General features: G+C 40.0%; 1 protein-coding gene across 2 annotated transcripts in view; it reads right to left on the bottom strand.

Annotated features, from left to right (window-relative positions):
• TLK1 (tousled like kinase 1) overlaps positions 1-25,859 on the bottom strand; it is a 67,348-nt gene that overhangs the window by 41,174 nt on the left and 315 nt on the right. The window contains exons 1-2 of one of the 2 annotated variants that reach the window (XM_039724056.1): positions 25,344-25,853; positions 108-226 (exon numbers count right to left, since the gene is read on the bottom strand). In XM_039724056.1, coding sequence (XP_039579990.1) covers positions 108-226; positions 25,344-25,491 — 267 coding nt within the window. In that variant the 5' untranslated portion in view covers positions 25,492-25,853. Of the gene's footprint in view, positions 1-107; positions 227-25,343; positions 25,854-25,859 lie in introns of those variants that run through there. The other variant, XM_039724142.1, reaches the window with a different exon arrangement.

The following is a 25,859-nucleotide window of genomic DNA, read 5'->3' as shown; positions in this document are numbered from 1 at the left end:
CCAATGCTTTTACAAATAAATGACACTGACAATATGAAAATGAGATGGTGTGAGATAAACAAGTATTTCAAAGATGGCAGATCTGAATGACAGCTCTTGGGACTTACTTTAGCTCCAACACTGCAACTTCCAGTACTCCCAGTGCTGCCACTTACTACTCCTGTGAATCTTGCCTCTAACAATTCTTGTCTTCTTGGGTCCAGGCTATGAAGTTCATCCATTGCTCCTAAAAAAATACATATATAAATTCATTACATTTCCTAATATTTGCAGTGGAACACTTCACAAACAAGCCAAACATACCACTGGCCTATGCAAACGAAGGATTTGTACCCTCAACTTGACAATGACACACCATCTGTTACCTAATAACCAAAGCACTCAAGGAATTACAAAAATTTTGCGGCAAGTTCTGCGTATCAGAATAGCCTTGTCAATTCTGGTTGAAAACGAGAACCTGTTTGAGGCATGTAAGAGACATAGAGCCTGCAGTATGCAATACGCCAACCCAGCAATTATTTATAGATTAAAAACTAGCTGACAGGAACAAAGTATTTTCCAGCATAAAACCTCCCAATTCTGCAATACATTCTGCAATGCTCTTGTTTTCTGCATTATTTAAATGTTAGATTAGCAATGTCAAAGATCAACAAGAAGCAACTATAGGGGAAAAAATGGAAAATCAGAAGGTAGATCGCAGTCCTCAACTCATGCACAGGAATGCAGTGTTACATGGAGGTCCAAAGGTCAGAGAGAAAAGGAGCAGGATCAGCAATGAAAAAGGAGCCAAGAATAACAGAGACCCTTGCAGAGGTGATGGCTTCAACAGAGCGCTGTAAATGGAGTAAAGCAGTGCTGCTGGCATCTGCAGGGAAAGTAAGGTGGAAGGAAATGGAGGAACAAAAGGAGTTTCTGATGAGCTCAGCCTACATGAGTAGGCTGCAACATGATGTGCAGCTTCCTAATTTGTATTTAAATCACTTATGGCTGTTTAATGAGTCTGAAAGATGATGTAGACAAATAAGTCTTTCGTATTTACACAAACTGCATTCTGTATTTTTATCTTTTCAACTACTTGAACATTCAGTTTATCTTCAATTGGAAACATTTCAGTTGCTTTATTTTAAATAAGCTATTTCATGTCGAACTCTTAATGCACTATTGTAATAGCACATCCTTCAAGTACCACATAGTAAAATAGCCTCCATTTTTTCCAACTAAGACACAACAAGTTGGTGCTTTTCAGTCCCGTGGGACAACACAGCAGTTTAGCAAAGAACGGTGCCATGAAAAAAGCTTTTGAAATTCTGTTTTTGTGAAAACTAATTTACAATTTACTGCTATAAACCTCTACCCATCAGCTTAACATACTAACCAAACCATCAATGCAGCTTTTCCTTTGCTATTAATAAGTCAAAAGACATGTTCTTTATGGGACTCTTGAGTATCTCAAAACCTTCAGCATTCAAGCCCTAGACAGATCTTTCTGACATTTTGGCCACTCCTGGCCATAGAGCTAACCCCTCTGGTAGGGAAAGCACTGCTTCTGCTATTTGGCTAATTCAAGTTGCAAGCAAGGGAGGTGTCAGTGCTCCTTTACCACCAGAACTGGTAACAGACCTCCTCCAATGGAAGAAAATCACACCAAGACAAACAGCTGGGAAGGAAACATTTGGGAAAAGTGTTTGTGGCAGAGTCTTCTTTTGGAAAATCAAACCGTGAGTGGTAGGTTGGACACTCCACATTTTGTTACTACACCCAAACACAGCCACACATAGAGCTGGAGGACTCTTTTCCAACAACGCAGGGGAATTACAGAGTTTAAAACTGCAGCTGGCTTCTCTGCAGTTGTAACTCTGCTACTGAACTTGCCTAGTAAAAATTTCTCCAATTTCTACATCCTTTGGATTGTAAACTCCCTGGCTTTAAAACTGTTTGCATGTACATGTATGCTGAGTGCAGAACAATCAGGAATCCTCTTTAAACTCTTGCTCCCTAAATTGTGCTTGTGTACTGCTTTCAAGAGTTTCTATAACAAACTGAACACTTCTCATATGCATAAAAAATATTTCTTACATTAACGGATTGTGCAGTAAGGATATTTTTTTTATGCTCAGCATATCTTCCCCAGTATGTATGGATATAATCCCTAATCCTTAATGGGAAAGTATTGCTCTGAAAAAGCATAAGGAATTAATCACAACAGATTTGTCAGAAAAGTTTAAATTATTACTATTTTGCTTTATAAAAGTAGAAGTTTGTAAGTGTATGCCACTATGAAAAAAAGCATTTTAGTTTAGCAAAGTAAACCATTTAATAAGCAGGTCTAACAATATTTTGATTTATTAGCCTATTTGATAGTCACTGCCCGCAGAAGTTCAGTGATCACTTAAAATTACTGATATAACTCCAGCCATTACAAAACCACGTGTACATTACACAAACAGATACTACCATACCTTACATTGTTTATTCTATGAAATGTGGGAAAGCAACAATCACTGTGGATAGCTAAGGCTCATCTGAAGCACTGCCAGGTCTCACATACTGTGTCTAGATACTAATGCACTAAAGAGATCAGTACCCCTGGGTTAACTCACTGGTCAGAATGGTGATGTAGCATGCCAAGGGCAATCCACAGCACAGATAAAATATAATCCTTCCTTTTTCTGCTCAAATTTTGGAGCCTATACACACTAATGAAGGCACTGCATTCTCTTCACTATTTCCTGAAGTGTTTTTTTGCTACTATGTTAGGGGGGTTTATTTTGGTGTGGGTTTTGTTGTTGTTAAATATTCAAAACCGAAAAGCAACATGCACTCTGCTGTCTTTGTGATTTAAAGGACAAGACAGAAAAGCTGGATTCAAACCTGATTCCCACAGAGAGAAATCCCAGGAAGGATCCCAAGAACTGCCTTCCTCATACATGTTGTATTTTAAATACACCGTCCACATCCAAACACACAGCTGTTTTATCAAGAATAAGCAGCTTTGCACCTTCAGTTCTCAACACAGGTTACTTACTTTTAAAGGTACTGACAGTTTTAAAGCATTTCATGTGAGGGACAATTTTAAAAAAAATTATAAAAATTACATATTAAATTTAAGGGACATATAACTTTTTTTAAGCATTAGACTTTATAAATTCTCCTGCTCACAGAATACCTTGCTACCAACAAGACTTACAGTCCTGAAAAAATACCCAGACTTCTTATTTTAACTAATGTCCTACACCTTCCTACACCTGAAGGCCAACTCACCAACTCAAGGGACATCCAACAACATTACACAAGTACTTAGAGCATATTTACCATGATGCTGAAGGAAAGGCTGGCATTGCTACCCCTAATACCATTCATACTTGTACTATCTTCCAAAGAACACCTGGAGGCCCACCAGAAATTCATGAAAGAGTCCTAAAAAACTATATTCCTTTACTTCTTGTAACCACTACAGATTCTGAATGCTTCTTCTGATAGTTTTTTTTGATTTTTTTTAATTACCATTTTTTAATTACCATTAACATTTTCGCACTTTCGTATTTTTGGGGAATGGTGGTATCCACCACATTATTTCAGCAGACTGATAGACAGCCTCTTCTCTAAAAACTAATATAATATATACAGATACCTCGTCCTGAAAAGGACATTTTTAGCAGGAATTTTTTTTTAGAAGAACTCCAAATCCCTCTGAGAATTTCTTAAGCAATGGGGTATGTCAAAACTCAAAGTTCTTAGTCAGAGAAGCATACTGAAAGCTTTTTCATGGCACTTGGTATAATCTATTCTACAGTACTCTACCTTCCCAAAGATCTTACAGAGATGTAAAGCCACATAGGATTCTCCATGGTAGTTAGAACACTTCATTACCAGTGACTAAAAAACAGTGAAGTGCAGCTACACTTGCATCTCAAGGCTCTACACCCCCAAATACATGAATACTTGCAAATGATCTGCTTGTTTAATCAAGTACTTGCTCAGGCCTCAATAAAATTGATATTTTAGGAGAAAAGGTTTAGCAGAGAGTTGCAGCTGCAATTATTCACCTTCTAAAACTGCATCTTTTGTGATACTCTTGTACTACAATCTCTATCTTGAACACTGGTAGACTACACAGAACAGCATCGCAGATCCAAACACAAAGGATTGACATATCAGACTATTTTTCTTTTCCACTAAATATGGAATCAAGCTCCACAACTCAGTATTTATCTTTGACTCTCTTATTTTCCCTGAATTGACTCTTATTATCTGACCATCAATTACAGCTTTGAAATGAAGAAAGATCAACAGCTTCACACATTGTCAGCTTTCTACAATGAAGATAAAGTTCATTATGCAGAAGCCAGATTCTTCTTAGAACAACTCTCCAGATTAGATTGAGGCCCCCTTCTCCTGAATTCAAGGCCAGCACAAACCACCTTTCACATAAGTGAAAGCCAAACTGGTTTGGTCTGGTTTCTTTAATGCATTTATATGCATATAGCTTTTAATGCCCAAGCAAAATACTTCAACACAGAGACCTATCTGTTGAATAGAAAAAGACAGTTTAACAATAGCCCAAATGTAAATTGAATTTCCTGATGTGCTCCTAGTAGGCACTCAGATTTTATGGTAAAACACACAGTATGAGAGTTCTGTGCAGCATATTTTTAGGAAAACTTCACATTAAGGTTGATAATATGGGTGCCACGTAGTCTTCCCCAATGGCAGGAGCATCCTTTAGAACAGTAATTCTAGCTAATATCCAGCTAAAAGAGCAAGGGGCAAAAAAGGACACCAAGAGGCAGTGTACACATTTTCAATAGCAGGAAAAGCAGCCTGGAAAGCAGGGGTTTTTTTTGCCCTCACTCCCTTATCTGTTTTTTCATCAAGATTCCTTTAAAGGTATCAAACCAGACTTTTAGCATAGTAACCACTCCAGGTATAGAAACTACTGTTTAACAGCACTGCAATGCAATCCTTGAAGTCCTTAAGTAACTGTTTCTTTCAATTTGGAATATGGTTTTATCCCACCCACTGTGTTGATGCTCCAATAATTTAACTTCATAACAATCGAGTATGATAGCTCTTGTCATTCTAGAATGCACATTTACCAGCAAGCAGGTAAAAGAAAAACTTTAAAATATCAACTGCAGAACAGACTACAGAAAATTACTCAACCCAGATTTTTAAACCCTTTAGCAGGCTCTTAAAAATGAGGCCACACAACTACTTTTCTCCATTCACCACCATGAAGATACATATCTGCAACCACATGTATTTCCTTTTAATTGAGCTCTTCTCTTGCTTCCTTTAGGGAAAAACACCAACCCAGACCAAACCCAAAAGCAAATCAATCAAACTATACACTCAACTTCTTTCTTCTTCCCCATCTTTCTGAAAGTCTGGGTTTTCCTTACTGCAGAACCAAACAGAAAAGACTCTTTACTTTCCAGGAAAATAGGCTAATGAAGCTAATATTTCTGCCTCAATAAAACAAACTATTTGGTAATAAACTATTATGTAGTTAGGTAAATGTTGTGGGTCTCTTCCAGATTGTACTTTCAGTGCCTTGTAAAAGCCAATGGAGAATAAAGTGATCCAGGACAAGCTGTCAGTCAAGGAATAGAGGGAACACTAAAATATGAGTTTGGCCAGGTGAAAAAGCAAGGCAAACCAACTAACATCAAACTGTATGGAATAAATGGAAATCTTGATTTCTAAGTTGGAAAATTACACCTGTTCAATTTACAATAGAAGTTGGGAAGTGGGGTTCAGAAATGCTTAAAACAAAAAAACCAAAGTCACAAAATTGACCTGTGCAAAACCATGTCTTGAATAGCCTCTCTTCCACTGTGTGTTTTGGGAATCACAGAGAACAGAACTGCAAACAGCCTTGAAAATGAGTAACGTACTAAGAAATCAAGTTGAGATGCTGGTATAATGGCATAAAGCCAAGCAGTTTTAATTTGAGAAGAGTTCAATTTCAAGGTAAGAGCAAAAATACAGCCCATTCTTAGCAGAAGCCTTTGAAGTACATCACCATCCAATGTGAATCACAACCCTGACGTCAAGAAGGTCCCACTGAATCTAAATGAGCAGTCAGTAGGGCAGAGAAAAGGAGACAATCTCTGAGATTTAAAGCAAAGCAAATAAAACAAAATCCCAGAACTATATTTATGTCCAGACAATCCAAAGCCTAGAGGACACTACTTACCAATGCCCCAGGGTTAAAGCTCTGCCAAAATACTGAACAAACAGCTACAGATTACTCATGACAAAGCTTAACCTGGGAGTTTAGAAATGCTTAAAAGCATTGACTTCCCAAGGAACAGGATTAACTTCTTTTACAGAAGACTGTGTAGCTACTATAACCTCCAAACAACAGGTAACCTGAAAAAGTTCAAGGTACTACATTCAAGCTGAAAACCTTAGCTGTATCTGAAACTAACAGTGGCAGGTAGATGAAACAGGAAAGGATAAAAATATATCCTGATGTTCAAGTGAAACTAGCCTTTTGAAAAGATCATAAAAGGTAAGAAAATCCTAATGACAGAGAGACATATTGAAGCCCAGGGTAAAGAAAAAACAGAATCCGTTTAATTAATCAAGAGTCGTGTTAAAGCACAGTGAAAATGCAGTATTTCTCCGCACCTGAGAACACTGAAGCACATAACACAGCAGACACCCCCCTACCACTGCTAAGGTGCCTAGGTGAACTTAACAGGCTTTTCTTATTAATCTAAAGGAGACTGAGGGGGTAAAAGACAGATAATTAGCAGACAGATCAGGCTTTGGTCTACATAAAACCTGTGGGAGGGAAATAATCTAACTGCCAAATTTTAGCCTAAAAAAGCACAACTGTGGAAAATTTGAAAGTATAAGAAAAAAACCCTTTCCTATGAACATAAAAAGACAGCAGTTTTTGACAAATATTATACATTTATATATGCTGATTACAGTTCTATAATTGCTGGATGGAAACTTATTAAAATACTAAGCAAAGAATTAAAGGTTTTTCTGATGTGGAAAAAAAAATCCCCAAACACAGTAACTTCTAACCAATTTCCCATGGACTAAAAAGTTGACAAGGAAAGTATTTTGGATAGATTGCTGAGTTAATCAAAATTAATTTGTCTAGTGCCCAAAGAACAGGAAAAGAGTCCATGTCCCTTCTGTCCCCAAGATGCAGCAGTCTATTTCCTTTTGGAAATATTTTTAAATTTGCAGTAGCTCTTGAACATTGTTTATTTCACTTTTCCCAACAGTTCAACAGTCCAGAAACTTGATCTAAAATAAAGAAAACTTTGGCTGCTGGATAGATAAGTAATTTTCTGCTAATCATTCTGTAACAGAAATCAATTCTTTAACGTTAAAAAAAAATCATTAACTATCTTAAGACTTCATGTCTGTGCTGCCAATTTTTGATTCAATTTTGTGGCCAACAACCTGGAAAAGAGAAGAGAGTTACAGAGAAATATGTTCCTGAGGGAATCCCTGCCAACACCTTGAAAAAAGACTTATGAATAAAGCACTTGGGCCAACTCCAGACCAGCTAGGACACATTTGTGGGTAACAATTTAAGAACGTTTAATTCTCCCTGCCTTCAGCCAGGCTCTGTATTCTAGGGATCTCTTGAGGACTAGGTGTCTCATCAGATGGCTGTAGGCAGCAGAGGCAGAGATGAATTTACAAGTTGCCTACCAATGCTTTAATCTGGCCACAGACCAACAGCATATACTCATGTGAGTGGGTACATGCCACAAGGATGGTGGCTCAGAATGGCTTGCTGAGAGCTCAGGGAGCAAGTGACTCAACAGAGAGAACAGATCCCTGGGGTCTGCTCCATTGTAACTGGGGCTAAACGTGGCATGCAACCCTGTCCTGGGTAACACCTCATTTCTGACTAGTCCCTCTACCAATCCTACCTCCTGGAAGTACAACTGAATTGCCTGAAGGACACACCTGGCTCAAGAGTAATGGTTGAATAAAGAATTCTCAGAAATTCCTGAGTGACAGTATTTCCCCTATGCATGCATACAAGAAATTACACTTTCCTTGGATTCCACAGACAGCAACTGCACAGGTGTAAATACAACCTGTTTGAGGTGCAGTGCAGTACCCAAGAAAAACAGTAATGTAGGAGAAAGACCTGAAAAGGAAAAAAAAGCTCAAACTGACTGATCACCTTTAAAAATTATATCTAAGCATAAAAAATGGTAAAACCTGTATGTCCATGACAGCTTTCAAGACTGAAGTCTAAATTAATGATGCTGATGGTCTGAAAGCTATTTTTTTCACAATACTCATTGAAACAATGGTATACCGTGTCTCATTTTAATTTTATTAATTATTAATGAATCAACATTTCGTTTTGTTCGGCATCTAAAACCATATAATAGGCCGGTTTTTAACCAGATTTTTCTTTCTGGCAGCTTTTCTTGAAGGAATTTTTCACCAATCAAACTTTTCTCATCTTGTCCCAGAAATTATGATGCCATTATTATTATTTTTGCAGTGTGGGTTTTTTTTTTTATTAGGGATAGGAGTTGGCAAGTATGAACTACTTAATAAAGAGAAAATAACATATAGCAAAGAACATTCAACATGGTATCTATCTATCTATCAATTTCTCAGATTTTCAATAAAACTCCATGTGCATTGTGTACAGGAAGCGTTAGCATAGCAAACACTGCTATGAGCAACAGAACCACGGCAAGGTCCTTCCTGAGTCTGTTGAATAATGCTTCATGTGATGAATGAACGAATGAAGGGACAAACAACAATTGAAAGAACACATAGTGTATTTCTCCTTGTACCCAGCATTGCTGGGGCCACACCTTGAATACTGTGTTCAGTCCTAGGTTTCTCACTTTAAAAAGGACATTGAGGTGCTGGAGCCTGTCAAATAAAGGGCAACAAGGCTCGTGAAAGGTCTAGAAAACGTGTGCTGTGGGGAATGGCTGAGTGAGTCGTTTAGTCTTGAGAAGGCTCAGGAGGGACCCCATCGCTCTCTACAACTCCCTCAAGGAAGGCTGTAGAGAGGCTGTAGCCGGGCTCTGCCATGGTGCCTTCAGTGAGAAGACGCAAAGAAATGGCCTTAAGCTGAGACAGGGGAAAGTCAGATTAAATATTAGAAATTTCTTTTTCACTTTTAGTGTGGTCAGGCACTGGAATAACTTGCCCAGGGAGGTGGTGGATTCACCAGTCCTGGAGATGTTTAAGAGGTGTCTAGATCTGAGTGATATATAATGGTTTCAATGATATTGCTAGGCTAATGATTGGACTGGATGATCTTGAAGGTCTCTTCCAACCTTGATGATTTTATATTTCTGCATCACTAACAGATCAAAAGCTGTTTGTCGGGAATTGCCACCCCTCAATGGCACTTAGGATGCTACATTTTGAAGACTGGTATCACTGTATTGTCTCCTCTCCTTTGCGCACCTTTACCGGATGCTACATTTTGAAGACTGGTATCACTTTGCACACCTTTACTGAATTCAAGAGATCAGTTCATGAGCACTGTAACAGAAGCACATGCTGTGCCCCACTGCAGAACAGTTCACTTGGAAGAATAATTTCCCACATACAAAATCACTCTCCATGTCCAATAATGCTTTTAGGCTCTTATAAACAGTACTGAGTTAGGCAAGATCAGAGTGTACTTCCTATGTCAGAATCCCAGACTGCAGTATCTTTCCACATCATGAATGCCCTCCTATATCAGTTAAACAGAAAAGCCACTACAAAAAAAACACAAGAAAGTAGCAACAGTGAATAATATTCCTTCTGGAAATTCCCTCATTTATAAAGCTTATTCTGAACTCACAGAATTAACAGTTTAACTAATAAAAAATTTGCTAAAACCAAGTATTTCAAGTTGTTGGCTACAATACCACATACAGAACAAACCTGACAAGTCAACACTCTGAACATATACAAACTACACAGGTGATATCCTGAACATATTCATGACAATGAATGACATCCATTTCTTTGAAATTTGTTGCTATATCATCCCAAGTGTCACATTTACTTGCTTTTTAAAAAAATCTGGATTCCTCACTTGCAACTGTTCTCTGTATTCTTCTGAACTACCAAGAGCAAGTTCTGATTTGAAAGACAGATTTTGGTGTTTTTTCAACAATTGAAACTTCCACCACTTAACAGCAAGCTGCCAGAGCCTGAATGTACAAAGAAACAGAAAAAATAGGTTTGTTAAGGCAGTCCTCACTGACCATTTTGCACTCTTCATTGCTAAAGAAGTGATAACAGAGACCAGGTTTATTGACTAGTTAACTCTCACTGTCTAAAATACTGCTCTAAGCATTTAGTCCATTTAGAACAAATATACAGATACTGAAAAACAAATGCATCTTCAGGAAGACTCATTTTTAATGACAGCATCTGATTTGAACATCTGCTCCAGTGACGGAATAATCAGAGATACAAAGCTCTCTTTTAAAGTGCTTTTAATAAAGTTTTGTTCCAGACAACTGTCAGTTTTGGCAGCAACTGGATAGCCAGCTAACACATCCACCTCATGCTTCTTGTCATCTCTGACCACTACAGTATGTGCATGCATAAATGTGATCCTAACCTCTCTAAAATCTCCCAAAAGGCCTTAAACAATCCTATCTAGGTTGCATGCAGCTTTTTCCTGGAAAGGGAATATTTATTGAACAGTTATAAGGTCAAAAGCAGTAACTTTTCTTTCTTCAGAGTTAGAATCAATGTTCTGGTTAAGAAGAAATGCCACTAAATACATTGCTTTATGACTGTACGCTACGAAGTTAGAAGAAAAGTTAAAAGAAAATACGATGGCACCCATTTGGGTTGCTTTTGTCAATCAAAAGTAAAACAAGTCCTTGCTAGTATCCTATAGAGCAGTATAAATGCTGATGTATTACACTGTACTACTCCCACTACAATAAACAGATATGCAATGCACAAGTTTATGCTTATAATCCCTCTATAAGGTACAAAAAAAAATTCATATTTTTCAGAAAGTACCTATTGTTTTGGCCAAAGTTAACAAGACATTTGTGGCAGAACACTAAAAGACTGCCTGTCTAAGTAGCAAACATCTGCCTTGAACACAACATTATGTCAAGAGAGATAAAAACTCACAGCCTGAGCTGCACATATGCAGGTGACATGCTGCCTGCCTATCTCTACATCTCCCTCTTCATCTATGTAGAGAAATGTGCAGCAATTACTCTTGCTTCCAGGCAACTCTGTAAAAGGTATCCAAACAGAAAGAGAGCAGCAGAATATGGCCATTTCAGCTTCATTTGCTGCAAAACCAGACGCTGCCTGTCCCCTTGGGGAAGAGGCAGCGAGCAGGGAGAAGCACACCGCAAGTACATGGGTCACTTGTTGGAGATGCAGACTAACAGGTCACAAGATAACACCAGTTTTGTGATACTCTCCAATCACCCCACTCTGAACAAAAGGCTCACTACATTCATCCCTCCATTTATTTCTATGCTGAAAATTACTAAAAGCCAGGAGCAGTCCTGAAGAAGAAACATCTACCTAGAGAAATACCGGAAAGTACAGCAAATTTTATTTGCAGTATTCAGTTATAAGGAGGCAAACCGAGAGCTCGTGTCCACAAAATGGCTGTTCTGCAAGAATTTAAAATGGCACAGGCCGTTTGCACTTATCAAAAACAAACAGTAGCTTCTGCTATCTGAAGAAGGAGTGGAAAGGAAGTTAAAAGCAGAGGTCACCTATTGAGCAGGAGCAGAGCAAGCAATGTCTCTTCCCGTAGGGCTTTTGGTTCTCACCCTCCTCAGAAAAAGTAAACTATGAAGGAAGAAATACAAGATGTTGCAGCTTTTGACCAGATATATTTTTTTGAAGTTACCCATAAAGAAGAGAGCAGGCCAAAACCCCTCAACAATTTAACAGAATAAATTTATTTTTCTGAGTTACAATGCCAGTCATTTAGTATCTGAAAGCTGCATTTGTGTCAAGAGAAGTGTATTTCAGTTGTTAATTCCCTGAACTTCCTAATCTCCTTACTTCTGTAGCTCCTACTGCCATTTCTACCCGCATGATCTTCAAAATCTCCCAAGAACAGACAGTCCACTGACCCTCGAGGCAAGTGCTCTGCTCCCCAGAGCACACAGGACAAACTGCTGACTGCAGTACCTAACCCTTCATGTGTATTGGGTTTGCTGTTACATGGCAAGGAACATGTTCTAAATGAGAAACTAAAAAAAAGCAAATCGTATGTATTTCCAAATATATTCATCTATTTCACTTACTACATTGTGATCACCTAGAACATCAGCCTCCATACAATTTTAACATCCAACATGAAAAAAAGCTCATGACATTTCTAAGATTAAACCAGGACAGTAAGTTCACCACTAATTGTAATTACAAGATACATTAAATATTTTGGCTTTTACACTACAGCATTTTAAGAAAAAGGTATTAACATCCAGTAACACCACTAATTTCCTCCTTTTTCAAAATACCTGTATGGCCCACACAGCAGAGCAGGGAGGCAGCAGCACACCTTACCAACATCTGACGAACTGGGATGTCTTTTATCTGGGGCACATTTAACACAACTGATACACTGTGGGGTAACTAAGCACCGGCTAACCACAAAAAAAAATGAAATTAAATTAACATATATTCTTTTATCTGGGGCACATTTAACACAACTGATCCACTTTGGGGTAACTAAGCACCAGCTAACCACAAAAAAAATGAAATTAAATTAACATATAGTAAGATATTTAGACTGCAGATCACAAGATTCAGCACAAACCACCACACTACCAGAGAGCCTGTACAATAGGGATCCTGTGCAGGATGCTGAGCAGGCCATTCCACCCGTGAGATGGCTCACTGTGCTCTCTTGGGGGTACCCTGTCTAGGTGGTGGCTCAGAGAAGACAGCAACTACCTACTGCTCCTTCAGGTTGGAACCAAACCCTCGTTTGTTTTTGGTTTTTTTTAATTTACATCTTAATCCAAGTTTCACTGAACACGGGAAGAAACTCATTTCCTCAAAGTTGCTTGTAGGGAGGAGACTCTCAGAACATGGCTAAACAAATTACACACAAACAGAGCTGACATGTTAATGACTACACCTACATTTTTGTGGGACCTTGTAGCATTGTTCATTCCACAGACAGAGAAAAAAAATTACTTACACGAAATGACACATCAATCCATAAAAATTAGGTTTAAGGCTATGAGGGGGGAAGGGAATATTTCAAGCTTTTTACTCCTTACAGCACAGCTACAAAGCCTGTTGATACCAACAGTATACACTGAATTCAGTTGCAACTTTGAGAATTGAACATTTTTAAAAATTTAAAACCCACTCAGTTCACACACAAAGAAACATCCTATGTAATCATCTGTCAAAAATTCAGTTTTAGTTTTGCTCAGCATTATCATTAAAGAAATTTGCATTACAGCCATTTCTCCTATCCAAAGCTCATTGCCTAATTTTAAAACAGCTTTCTTTTCTGCTATATTATCACTTTCATTCAAGTTTTAGAAGAAAAAAAAACAGGAGGATTTTCATTCCTTTCAACAGAGTCCCTTCCTAAGAAGTGCCCATCTTGCTGGCTAAGCGAACCCCGTGGAACACAGTCTGCAATCACATGAATAAAACTTCAAAAATGCAGTTAAAGCCCGAGGGGCAACCCGAAATTAGGAAAGAGCAGAGTTATAAGTCTTTGATATCACAAATTGAGAATCAAAATAATATTTTCAGGTATATGTTCAAAACATACTTCAAGACACCAGTAAAAATACTCATCTGTAATTAACATCATCCACCATGCAGAAGCACCTGAACACTCACAGTACTCCTGCCCTTTTATTCTCAAGTATAAGGATGTTACACTGCCTTCTGTGGACCACTGTAGGCATCATTTTAGCAAAAGAAAGAGTGATCCAACCTCTCCTCCCCATCTGACAGGAGATAAAGCAGGATTTCTCCTTCAAATTGCTCAAACCAGAGGCAGGGGAGTACCATGAATGCCTTGGATGGTTAAAGTGGGCTTTGTGGAGCCTACTTCCTGCAGCCAGCTTCACAGAGACAGACCTGACCATGCTATGGGAGGCAGCAGCACACCTTGCCAACATCTGACAAACTGGGATGCCTTTTATCTGGTGCACATTTAACACAACTGATCCACTTTGGGGTAACTCAGCACCAGCCAACCACATGGAAAATGCTTTAAAACCAAATACATCTATCACCAAACAGACGATGGACTTAAGAGAGGACCAAGACCCAGACTAGGCTTACTTCCATCAGTAAGAAAACACAAACAGTCCAAATGAGACCACTGCCCCACAGTCAGACACAGCCAAGGCCCTGACATGTCTCCAGCTGCATGGGGGGTATGCATCGCGCTCCCCACCCCAGACTGCTGCTTCAGCGAGCTCAGTGACAACAACTTCAGCAATATTCAAAGCAACTGAATAAAAACACATCAGTAAGGAGAATGTTCTTCAGAGAACTGCTGTTGATGAAACTAACAGGCTGAGCTGGAAGCTGCCCTCCTCGCCCAGCCTGTGCCCAGCAGCAGCTACCACCACAGGCAGGGCCAACACACATCACATGCCCCAGAGCTGGCAGCTAGGTCCCTTTCAGCTATTTCCCACAGGAAATATGAACATATGATAAAGTCTAACCACGGGAAAACTCCTAAATACAAGGTAGCAAATAGCAACACAAATAACTGAGTACATGGGGCAGGTTTGGGTCCAAGTGTTAAAATAAAATCAGTCTAGTCTCTAATGAAACCCTTTCCATCCCTAATAGATGCTGTTCTGTGAGTACTACATACCAACAACATTATTTACCAAATGAGAAAACTCCACTAAAAATGGCTTCTTTTTCAGAAATAAGCTCTTCCACTCACTATCTTTGGAACATTGATACAATGAACCAAATAAATTCCATGACTCAATGGATGTAACAAAAAGGATTTGTAACAACCTGTCTTAATTTAAACCTGAAAAAGCATGAACAATTTCATTAAAGACTGAAAAAACACTAACAACATCTGTTATGTCCCAAAAATTTCTCATTTGAACTATTACCCACAAGAACCTTAAAACCGGATTTCACCTTTCCTCAAGTGGTAACTGTGGTCAGTGAGAACTTTGACACCTCAGATAAAGCATTCCCCTCCAGTCTTCCTAGACCCAGGAGCCTGTGACTGCGAACCCTAAGTGCACAAAGCACTCACCCTTGCTGCCAGCACTAAGCAGGAGAGCTCCTGCATGGAGATGTGCTGCAGGTCACACGAGGGGAGACTCCTGGGCACATCCTTGGACCATGGTCTCACTGAGCACACCTCCAGCCGAGCGTGGGAGCAAAAATCACCCAGAAGGATCCTGCTCCTACTGCACCCACCCACTCCCTGCACCTAAAGATTCCCACCAGCAATATCAACAGCATGCACAAATGAAAACTGAGCAGGAGGAGCACTGCCTAGAGAAGCACAGGGGAAGCAGACAAGCAGGATGGTACTGGAGGTCACCCGTGCAGTCCACACCAGGCAGGAAGGGAAACTGGCAGTGGAGAAGGCAGGGTGAGTGTCCTGGTGGTGTAGGAGAGAGCACACATCCCAACCAGGGACAACAGGGATAGTGGCATACTACCAAATTCTGCAACTTCTCATAGTAACTGGTATTGCTGCCTCATTGCTTGCTTCCTTAGAAAGATGGGATTTCAAAGCCACAAGAACAACACACAAAAAAAAATAGCAAAAATAGCTGTAAAAATTTCCTTTTTTTTTTTTTTTTGGTTTGAACAAACTTGAAGAGAAAGATTTAAGGAAAACAGCAGGAAGGTGGTGTCAGACACTGGCAGAGACTGGTGCCTGTTGTTTGCACTTCTCTGGAAGAAAAAAACAAGTCAAAGGCTCAGAGAACAGCACGTTGTGATTTAGCCAAGAGAACAAATCAGGTCAACTAGCAATCACACAACATGGGGGGAAGAAAAGCCAAACTCCATCACTATTAGGGTAATTCAGTGGAGATTTCATTGTCATAGCTTCACTATTTTGTACCCAAATTATGATATATGTTGCAAGTATAAGAAACAGGGAGAAAATACAAGAAACACAGTATTAATATATAATCTAATACACAACCAGGCTGTTGTGAACTTTACACGTTTCTGCTGTTCTGCTTAAAAGCCAACAATACCAAAACTGAAACTCATGATATGGCAAAACCAGCATGATTAATCCAGCTGCCAATCTTTTTACCATCTGCAATCATCATCAGATGCAACAAAATTACGTATTTGAAAAAATGAAACAAGGTATGTAATAATAAGCAACAGGAATTTAAAACATTTTTATTAAAAAGCAGCTAAAATCTTTGTGTAAGTTTGGCTTGTTTATGAGAAACAGCAACATTAGTATTCCTAATGATAAAACAGTTCACTGAGAAAATTGTTTGTGTATATATAAAAATATGTACAGTCAGGACATATAAAACTGCTGCTTCCTTAATAGTAACCACTTGCATGTTCTGGATATGGTAACACGCATCAAGCAAGCAACCAAGAAAAAATCATGTATGGATGCAGAATACAAAATACCATCTAAAAAGGAAGACCAACATGACATTTGCTTTTGAGTTTGAATACTAGTGTAACTCCTCTTAAGCATTATTTGTATCACAATCATTTAGTAACGCAATTTAATTACACAGAGGCAATATGCAATCTGATTGTATACATAAATTCAGTAAGCAATGAACTTCAGAAAAGCAAACTGAGGCCATAACATGCACAGCAGAAAGTGCTTTTTAAATCTCATTTAAAAATTCTAAACCTAAACCTGTATCTTCAGGAATTACTTCTATTTGAATCCTACTTGTAACTTTAAAATATTAAAATCCCACTCCTCATAATGACCCTTCATAAGACTAAGAACACAAGGACTAGAAGAATTACTTCACTTTATTCAAAGTTAAAGCTTGTGGAGAGCTTACAAGACAGCCTCTTACCAAACCTTAGTACTGTAACTAAAACTACTGAAACTAAACCATGACATTAATTTAATAGTCAAGAAACTTCTAAAACATGTACCAAAGACACAGCAACTACCAGCTCAAGAAATAACCGAATTGCCAAAAAAACCCTAAGAAAAATCCTAGTAATACCAATACCAAAACCACTCTATAATGACTGCTACCACAGTTAAAATAAAAAACTTATTTTATAAAAATAATCACAATCCCTAGACCACCACCACTCTTGACTATTTTACACATGTTAAAGTGGATCGTATTGATAATGTGTGGAATTTATTTTTGATTGCTTTATAATGAAAATATCAACCTCTTAAAGGATTCTACTTTTCTCATGACGTTTACTAAGAATAATCTAAGAAACAGAAAAGGATACTTTGTCCTTGAGAAGCAAAGTAGTTAGCAAGGGGGGATTAGGATACACACTGAAATTGGCTAAAGTACTGTTGCAAAACTTACTGTTTTTAAGGACAAAACTGTGGAAGCTATGAGAACACAGCATTAACTAGAAGAAAAAACAGTATTTACCAAATACAGCTAAGCAGTGTACAGGTTGGATTAGTCTAAGCCACACAAGTGAAAAAAAGGAGTATTACAAATCCTACTTGTAGCATCATCTGAGTTTGTCTCCTTAGAACCAAGAAGCCAAAGAGTTCCACAGTGGAGAACAGAAATGGGAAACACCCCTGCTGGTCAATCTACATGGTCCTAAGAGCACCACAGTCCCAGAGTGAGAAGACCAGGATCTAAATTATACTGTTTCAGATCTGCAGGACTTAGGAAACTTGTATATTTATTTGTTAGATTACTTTCCAATTTCTTGCCCTTCAGCATATAGAAGTTTGCTTACTTATTAAAAAAAATTTTAAAAAGCAATCCACCAAAAGTTACAGATGTAAGACACAATGTTTGAAGTATCTACAGTGTTTTTGAAGTATCTACATGCTTTCAGTTCAAGGTAGTCACAAAATTAAATAGCTAAAAGTCTGGGGGTGTGTGACATCATACAACGGATTTTTCTAAAAGCATCAGTATTTCCTTTATTCCTCAAAAAAAAAAAAAAAGTTCTTTTTCTCTTATAGGTATAGATCTATTAGAAGTTTCCACAGAAATGGAATCTAGTACTCCTCAATCCCCCAAATAACTATGGTCAGGCTTCATTTCCTGTAAAAGGCACTCTGGAGTTTCTTACCACCATCCCCATCTCTTAAAATACGAAGTTCAGAGTGCTTTGTTCCTAAGGACATTATAAAGAAAGCTTTGCAGCCTTAAGGTTCTACCTAATTAAAACTGCCGATATGATAAGGTGAGATACAGTACCTAATGCTCCAGCTGCCACCTCTCAGCATGCAGAGGTGGTCCTAGGGAACACCAACCTTCTCTGTGACGTTCAGTTTCACATAAAAGCTCCAGTAAATTAACTTCCCCACTCCAAAGTGACCAGAGTCCTGTTGCAGTTGTGTAGTCACTCAACAATCACTAGCTGTCCCTCTAAATCCTGGGAGGACAGTTGTCAGCTTCAGAGCCTTTCCAGCTAAAGCTACTGAGCACAAAGCAGGCAATTTTTCTTATTTGTGTATTTTAAAAATATGCTTCATCACCAAATGTTTAATTGAAGCTTGGTGCAAGAAGAATCTATGGTGAGGTTTAAAGTTTATGATCTACTAAATTCATAAAAGAGAAAAATATTCAAACATTAAAAACGTGAATGCTCTGCTGGCAGACAGACCATCACACCACTGGAAGCTGTGGGTGAGCTGCCTGAATTGAGCTCTGAAGCACTGGATCAGCTTTCACCAGCAACTGCTTCAGCCATTTCTGTTTGCTCAAGCACTTCAGCAGCTGGTTTACTCAGAACTGCTGAAGAGCAACTGACAACCTTTTTGGAAAGCAGGAAAGCCTGGCTGTCTCTTCCAGATGATGAACACGAAGGACTGGTGACGGGATTTGTTCTATTAACTCCAAATTTCACAAGGCACGGTGACCGCAAGTAATTTACTCATTTCACAAACTACAGACAATTCTCCTTTATCTGGTTTAAATGCAAAGCACATTTGGATATATTTCTTTCTTATTATGTATGTAGCACAATTAGAATTCACTTTATTTAACTAACAAAGTTAGCTAAAAGCTGTCTAAAGCATGGGGAATTACTCTTCTTAAACATTAAGAATCTAAGCAGTGCAACTCCTTAAATAAATGCATATAGATGTGTCTTCTCCTGCCTAGCAAGAGGTATGATCAAATTAGACCAATTAGAACCAACTTTTCTTTAGGAAAAATAATTAACCACAAATGTAAAATAAAATTAAAAACAATTATTTAATCAGGGTTTCCTGCTCACTGATTTAAGTCATGATTAATAATACAGTCACTCTGATTTCAGTCAATCCCTCCAGCATGGACCCATCCCAAAGGGTCACACAGTCCCAGTCTTCCCCCAGCATCTTCAGCATGTCCAACTTTACTTAAGACCTCCTGCTCCCTTCTTCCAGGACTAAATTTGAGGTGAATTAAAGCTTACAAGCAGACATTGTCCTGCCACCTACCACATCCTCCCCAGGAAAAGCCTAGGTGCCAAGATTTTTCTGCTAGCATATCCCATTGCTCTGCTCAGGAATGGAAGAAAGGAGTAAGACCTCCAAAGAGAAGATGCCTAGGAAGGAAGCAGACCCTTTTACTTCCTACCCCAAACAAAGCATCTCAATAAGGATGGAGTCAAGATGATGGGAAATGTAGGATCCAAAATACCTTCTGATGCTCACTAATGCTTCCCTACTCCTAGAGAACTTTGTCCTTAAGTACTGAACATGAAGTGCAGTACTTGTTTCTTGTTATTTTCAGCAAGTATTAGAAGTTTTCCACTTGCAACACCTGAAAAACTGGGTTATATTATGGTGGCCAGCTTCTGTTTAACTGCTCTCCAACGATCACAACTGAAGTACTGGCATTCTCAACAGAAACCTGACCGCTCTTCTTCCTCTACCCCCCTTCATATCCACGCAGAGCAATCGGCAACCCAAATCTGCCTTTTCCTCTTTTATAGCTGAAACACACCAAGCCAAACAGAAAGAAGTTCATAAAGCTTTTCTTCCTCCCACTTGTGTGCTTTTATGCTTTTTAGCTACAATTCAGGAGCTACTCTACTGCACAAAAACAATTTACTAACTTGAACATTTTTTCTTCTGAAAAAAAGCTCAGCATGGAAGCAAAGAATTTAGTATGGGAGTAAATGGATTGGGAGCAAGTACTACTTCAAAACACAACCTTATACCAAGAACACAAAAAGCATGAAGGACTATTTAAGGATGTCATATTTCCATAATCTAAATTCTTAAGATTAAATTCTTCTATAGAACTAACTTTGATCGTGACACACATATATATGGCAGTGTTTCCTAGCAGTCACAACAGTATTTTGCAATCATTTAGCATTATCAGGCTCTAAGAAAATCCAAAGAAATGTCAATACTAACTGCAGACTATAGTTATTACTAACAAGTAAGTTTACTTCAGCTTGATGGAGAAAAAAATTACTTGCTGAAAGAAAAAGCAAACAAGAAAAAACATAGAGGGGGGAAAAAGAATGAGACAAATAACCCGTTTTTTACTTGAATGGAGATAATAAATACAAACATCTTGTCCCTATGTCGATTCCCTCTCCATTTAAAATGGAATAGGTTAATGGGAAATTCCATTCCAGGCAGAATAAAACAGAATCAAAACAAATCAGTTGGCCAAGAACTAATTTACACTATTTCCTACAGCACTTGCATTTTATAAAACCAGATTCAAAAAAGGATTTGTATTAAAAAATGTTTCCTTTCTCATCTGGACATGCTACAAGATCTCCAAAGAATTTGGCAGAAGCATCTGCTTACTATGAGAATCACATCTTCAACAAAACCAGCAATAATATCACAAGCTAGAATTTGTGTGTATCACCAGCACAACATTAATCTCAGACAACACCTGCTCATGCTACAGCCAGCCTAAATGACCTTTTATGATTGCTGTGCTCATTCTGAGTAAAAATATGCCATCATTTTTAAATACAAAAGTGTTCTTGTTCTTTTCTGCCCCCATATAAACTGGCCAAATCCATAAAATTTTAAATCTACAGCTGAATGATAAAAGGAAACTTACTGAGAACCTCCTGTTAAGGCAAATGAAGTAACTGAGGTTCTACACTACATGCAAACAATAGGAAACAACAGTCCTGGGAGTTTTAATAAGATTCAGGTAGCTTTCATGTTCATGTACTAATATATTGTATGTAGCATACAGATAGAACCTGGAATCTAGAAGCATCTTCTAGACTGTAAATTTAAGGAGGAAATAAACTGTACCTTAGTGCTCAGACACATAACTAGCATCACATTTTAGGTAACAATAAATATAAACAATACACATTTATCAAATTTTAGTAATGAAGTCATCAACAAAATTTGCTACCCATACAACATAACTTCTTCAAAGACTGTCAAATGCATGGCTTAAGTTTATTTACCATTTTGCCATCATATATAAATTTGGGCTGAAATTTGCATTCCTGTTGTATCAATTCAGATTTCTATTTGGCATTTTATTTTGCTTTTAGCAGAGTATTGAAAGCCAACAGCACAAACAAAAAATAACTTACAAAGCATTATGCTTAATTACCAGACACTGCAGCACCACCCAGTGAGCCAACCATGTCCTGGGCTGCACCAAAAGCAGCGTGTCTCTAATGTGAAGGGAGAGGATTCTGCCCCTCTACTCCACTCTGCTGGGACCCCACCTGAGAGCAATGAAGGACACAGACCCGCTGGAAGAACCCAGACAAAGGCCATGAAGATGATCAGAGCACTGGAGCAATTCTGCTATGGAGACAGGCTAAGAGAGTTGGTGTTGTTGAGCCTGGAGAAGAGAAGGCTCCAGGGAGACCATACAGAACCTTCCAGTACCTAAAAGGGGCCTCTAAGAAAGTTGGACAGAGACTTTTTACAAGAGCATGAAGGGACAGGACAAGGGATGACAGCTTTAAATGGATATAGAGTAGATTTAGATTAGATATTAGGAATAATTTATTTACTTGGGGGTGGTGAGACTGGAACAGGCTGACCCTCCAGTAGCTGTGGAGTTGCACCTGCCTGCAAGTGTCAAGACCAAGCTGAATGGGGCTACCAGGTCTAGTAGGAGGTGTCCTTGCCCACGGCAGGGGGTTGGAACTAGATGATCTTCACAGTCCCTTCCAACACAAGGCAATCTATGGAATCTCTTCTGACTGCCTTGTCAGCATTGGTCTGAGCACTCTCCATTTACAGAACAGCACTTTGCAGGTACGTGCTTTAATATTTTTAGTTACACACATAAAGCAGACAAAAGTAAAGAAACTTCAAACAGGAAATTGTGTGACTGCAATTATGCGAGCTATGGCACAAGATTAAGTCACACAACCACACGTACAGTAAGTAAAATAATACTGCGTAACAGACCTCCTAAATTCCTGATAACATCTACTGCAGGGCTCTTAAGTGACCACATATACCACACATAAGTTATGGGAATATAAAACAACTGACAGAATGACAGACATTTACAAGCTACACTAAAATGCAAACAAGAGATAGTTCTTATATAGTAAAAGTGTACAGCTGCACTGTATTCAAGTCCATCCCAGTCTTTTAATTTCAAAACCCAAAACATAAATTCAAATCAATACAGTGAAGGCATGAGGCCACTCTAGACCAAGATACAGAAGAGAGCATCCAATGGGAAATGGTCGCTGCAATGTTGCAGAGCATTTTAAAAGATTACAATATTTTAAAATTATTATTTCCTCTAATTTCACCCCTATTTTCCTTGATACTGACAAGATATTTGCCAATTTTTTAAAATGTGTTTGTGCAATTGTTATATATGCCAGAGCTTTCCTTTCTTGTTTTTTTCCTATTAGAGATTCCAAAAATATTTTCAGAACTTACTAAATTAAGGTACTGAAGGTTTCTGTTCTAAATAAACCAGAATCTTCAAATGCCCATGTGAGACATGTGAGCTGATACCAGACCTTCCTAGGTGAGGTCAGCTCAACCACAGCACACGTGGTACACTTTGTGAAGGTCTGCACTTCCAAAGGCAACAGGGACATCACTCCCACAGGAGCCAACCAAAGGGATTTTAATCCACAAACAAGAAGGCCAGGCTGGGAAAGAAGCTCTGCACAAGTGCCAAATGCGCTGTATCTGTAAATATTACCACTCAAAACTGGCACCAGCAGCAATGCAGCTGTGATCCAGTATGGGCCAGCAGCCTTGTGCACTGCTCCAAAACTCATCATCATTAACATCACCAGGTATCACCAGTTTAGAATTGATGATGGCCCAAGCTCCTATAAACACACTGCACTGCAAATATTCCTTGCTTATTAGTTTGAGCTGGCATCTATCTTTCACATACATAAGCAATGTCTATGAACATACTAATGTATTTCTATTTCAGGGCCTATTGATTTCTGCAAGATACTTCTTTGTAAAACATAGATACATAAAGTAAGATGCCTTGATAACATCCCACAAGCATGGATGCAAAACATGAACCCAAGCATGGCAGCTTATGCTCTTTTTCAAAGAGAGCTACCTAGCAAGGACACACAATTTAAATGCAACCCAGGAACACCGTGCAAATACAACACATTTCAGTACCAGGCAAACACCAAGGTTTTGATTACTTTTAACCCATAATCTGTATTAGAGGATGTAAATTACAGTACCTAGAAAAATCCAACAGCATGAGTTGTAAGAAAGAAAAATGTAAATAGCATAATCATCATATTGAAAATGAGCTTCACAAAAAATATTTCTCTTTTCTCAACAGAGCTACTCAATGACCACCATTTTTTGTTAAAATAAATAGATACATAATTTATATTGCAATAATAATTTCAAACTTGTATGGCAGGTATATGAAATACATTTAAAAATATCCTACATATACGTATTACCTGGATGCATATTCATAACAAGAGTTGCAACAGTGAAGAAACCTGCTCTCAATAAACCTAAAACTATGGATTTGGCTGCTGGCGGTGTTTTTTCTAACAGCTCTGGCTTCCCAGAGAAGATGAGCACAAAATGCCTGCCACTTTACTCAGCATCTTTAACATATACCATAATTCCTTCCCAGGTATTTTCTAGAGCATTTCATGTCAATCTACCTGCAGGAGCGTGTGCAAAAGTGACACAGAGTGATACAAGTCTGACAACTACTGGTGTGGAAAATGGAGAAACCAGACTGCATTATACATTTTCAGGATGTCGAATCCCTGTTACTAAGTCCCTACATTGCTTATCAACCAAATAAAAAGACCCAAGAAAACCCAAAAAGCAAGCAAGCAAGCAACCACAGGAAGACCTAACAAAGACTCTCCATCTTCGCAACTATTTCTATTTTAAGTTAGCAAGTTTCCTGCTTGGCTGATGACGTTTTGCAGATGCTACAAGAAATGCTACATGGTATTCATTAATCTGGGGCAAATCAATTAAAATTATACAACTGCTCGGTATGCAAGTATCTGTGCATAAAAGTTCTCCTCCGCCACTAACTGGCGTTCAGCAAGTAGTTATTTTAGCTAAAAGCGCCGAACAACTCACTAGCTGTATAACTGCTACATCTTGTGGCAACACAACACAAGGAGGAAAAGCAGACAATACCCGAAAGGGAACAGCGAAGGGACTTGTTTGCTCATAACCTTCATACAGATATTCCCTGCAAACACCCACAACACCCTGCTGTCGCTGTCGGTATAACACAAGAGGGGAGGAGCAGGGGAGGGAGGAGAAAAATATTATCATCGAAGGCGTGATGGAGGACAGGAGAAAGTTGCAGTCATTCCGTGGCGGCCGCAAGGCGCCCTGTCACTTCTGGCCGCAAAACCGGCCGCCCCCCAGGGCGCTTTCCCCATGGGGACGAACCTCCGGCCCCTCTCTTCCCACCTCCACAGTGCCAAAAGTGCCCAACTCCCTCCAGCAACAGCGGCTGCATCCTCCGGCGCAGCACTTCTACTTGGCCGCTGGCGGAGGGGAGCCTATCTCGGGGAGGACGCGGCGAGCGGCCGCCCGAGGAGACGCGAGCGGCTGCGGCAGGCGGACGGCCCGCGCACGGAAGGAGCACGGCGGGTCGCCCTCCGCGGCCCGGCGCGGGGGGTAACAACGAGGCGCCGCCGCGCTGACGAGCGGGCGGGGGCGGCGGGGCCCCGCTCGCCCAGCGACCGAGGTTCCGGCGGTGGCTGGGCCCCTCCCCAAGGGCCGGGCCCCCCGCGCAGCCCCGCGGCGCGCTCGTTACCTTCCTTGGGCGGCTTGCCGGGCGGCGCGCCGTGCAGCTGGGAGGCCGCCGCCGCCGCGGAGCAGCCCTGCAGGCTCGGTGGGGACGTGGAGAGCCGGGACCAAGATGGCGGCCCCTCCAAACTTCCACTGCTACTTTGGACACTCATCAAGCTACTTTCCTGGAGCCCGGCAGCCGCCGGGGGCGGCGGGGAAGGCGGCGCGGCGGGGGGACACCCAGCGCCGCGCTCATGGCCGGGGGGCCGGCCCGACACCGGCGCGGGGAGGCCGCCGGCTGGGAGCGAGCTCCGGAGGCAGGCGGGGCGCGGGAGAGACGGGGCGCGGGGCCAGCGCAACCTGCCCGCACCTCTGCACTGCGTCGCCGCCGCCGAGCAGCCGCCTGTGTCTGAGGCCAACCTTCCCCGCCGCCGCCGCCGCTGCCGCCGGGGAGGGGAGGGGAGGGCGCAGGCGGGGAGGGGTCATGCGCAAACACGATCGCGAGCCGAGCGAGCGCCGCGCTCCGCCGGCGCCCAGCCGA

Source organism: Passer montanus, unplaced genomic scaffold (assembly GCF_014805655.1).
Source record: "Passer montanus isolate IOZ18808 unplaced genomic scaffold, ASM1480565v1 scaffold1, whole genome shotgun sequence".
Classification (NCBI taxonomy): Eukaryota; Metazoa; Chordata; class Aves; order Passeriformes; family Passeridae; genus Passer; species Passer montanus.
This window is presented reverse-complemented; position numbering and strand designations above follow the sequence as displayed.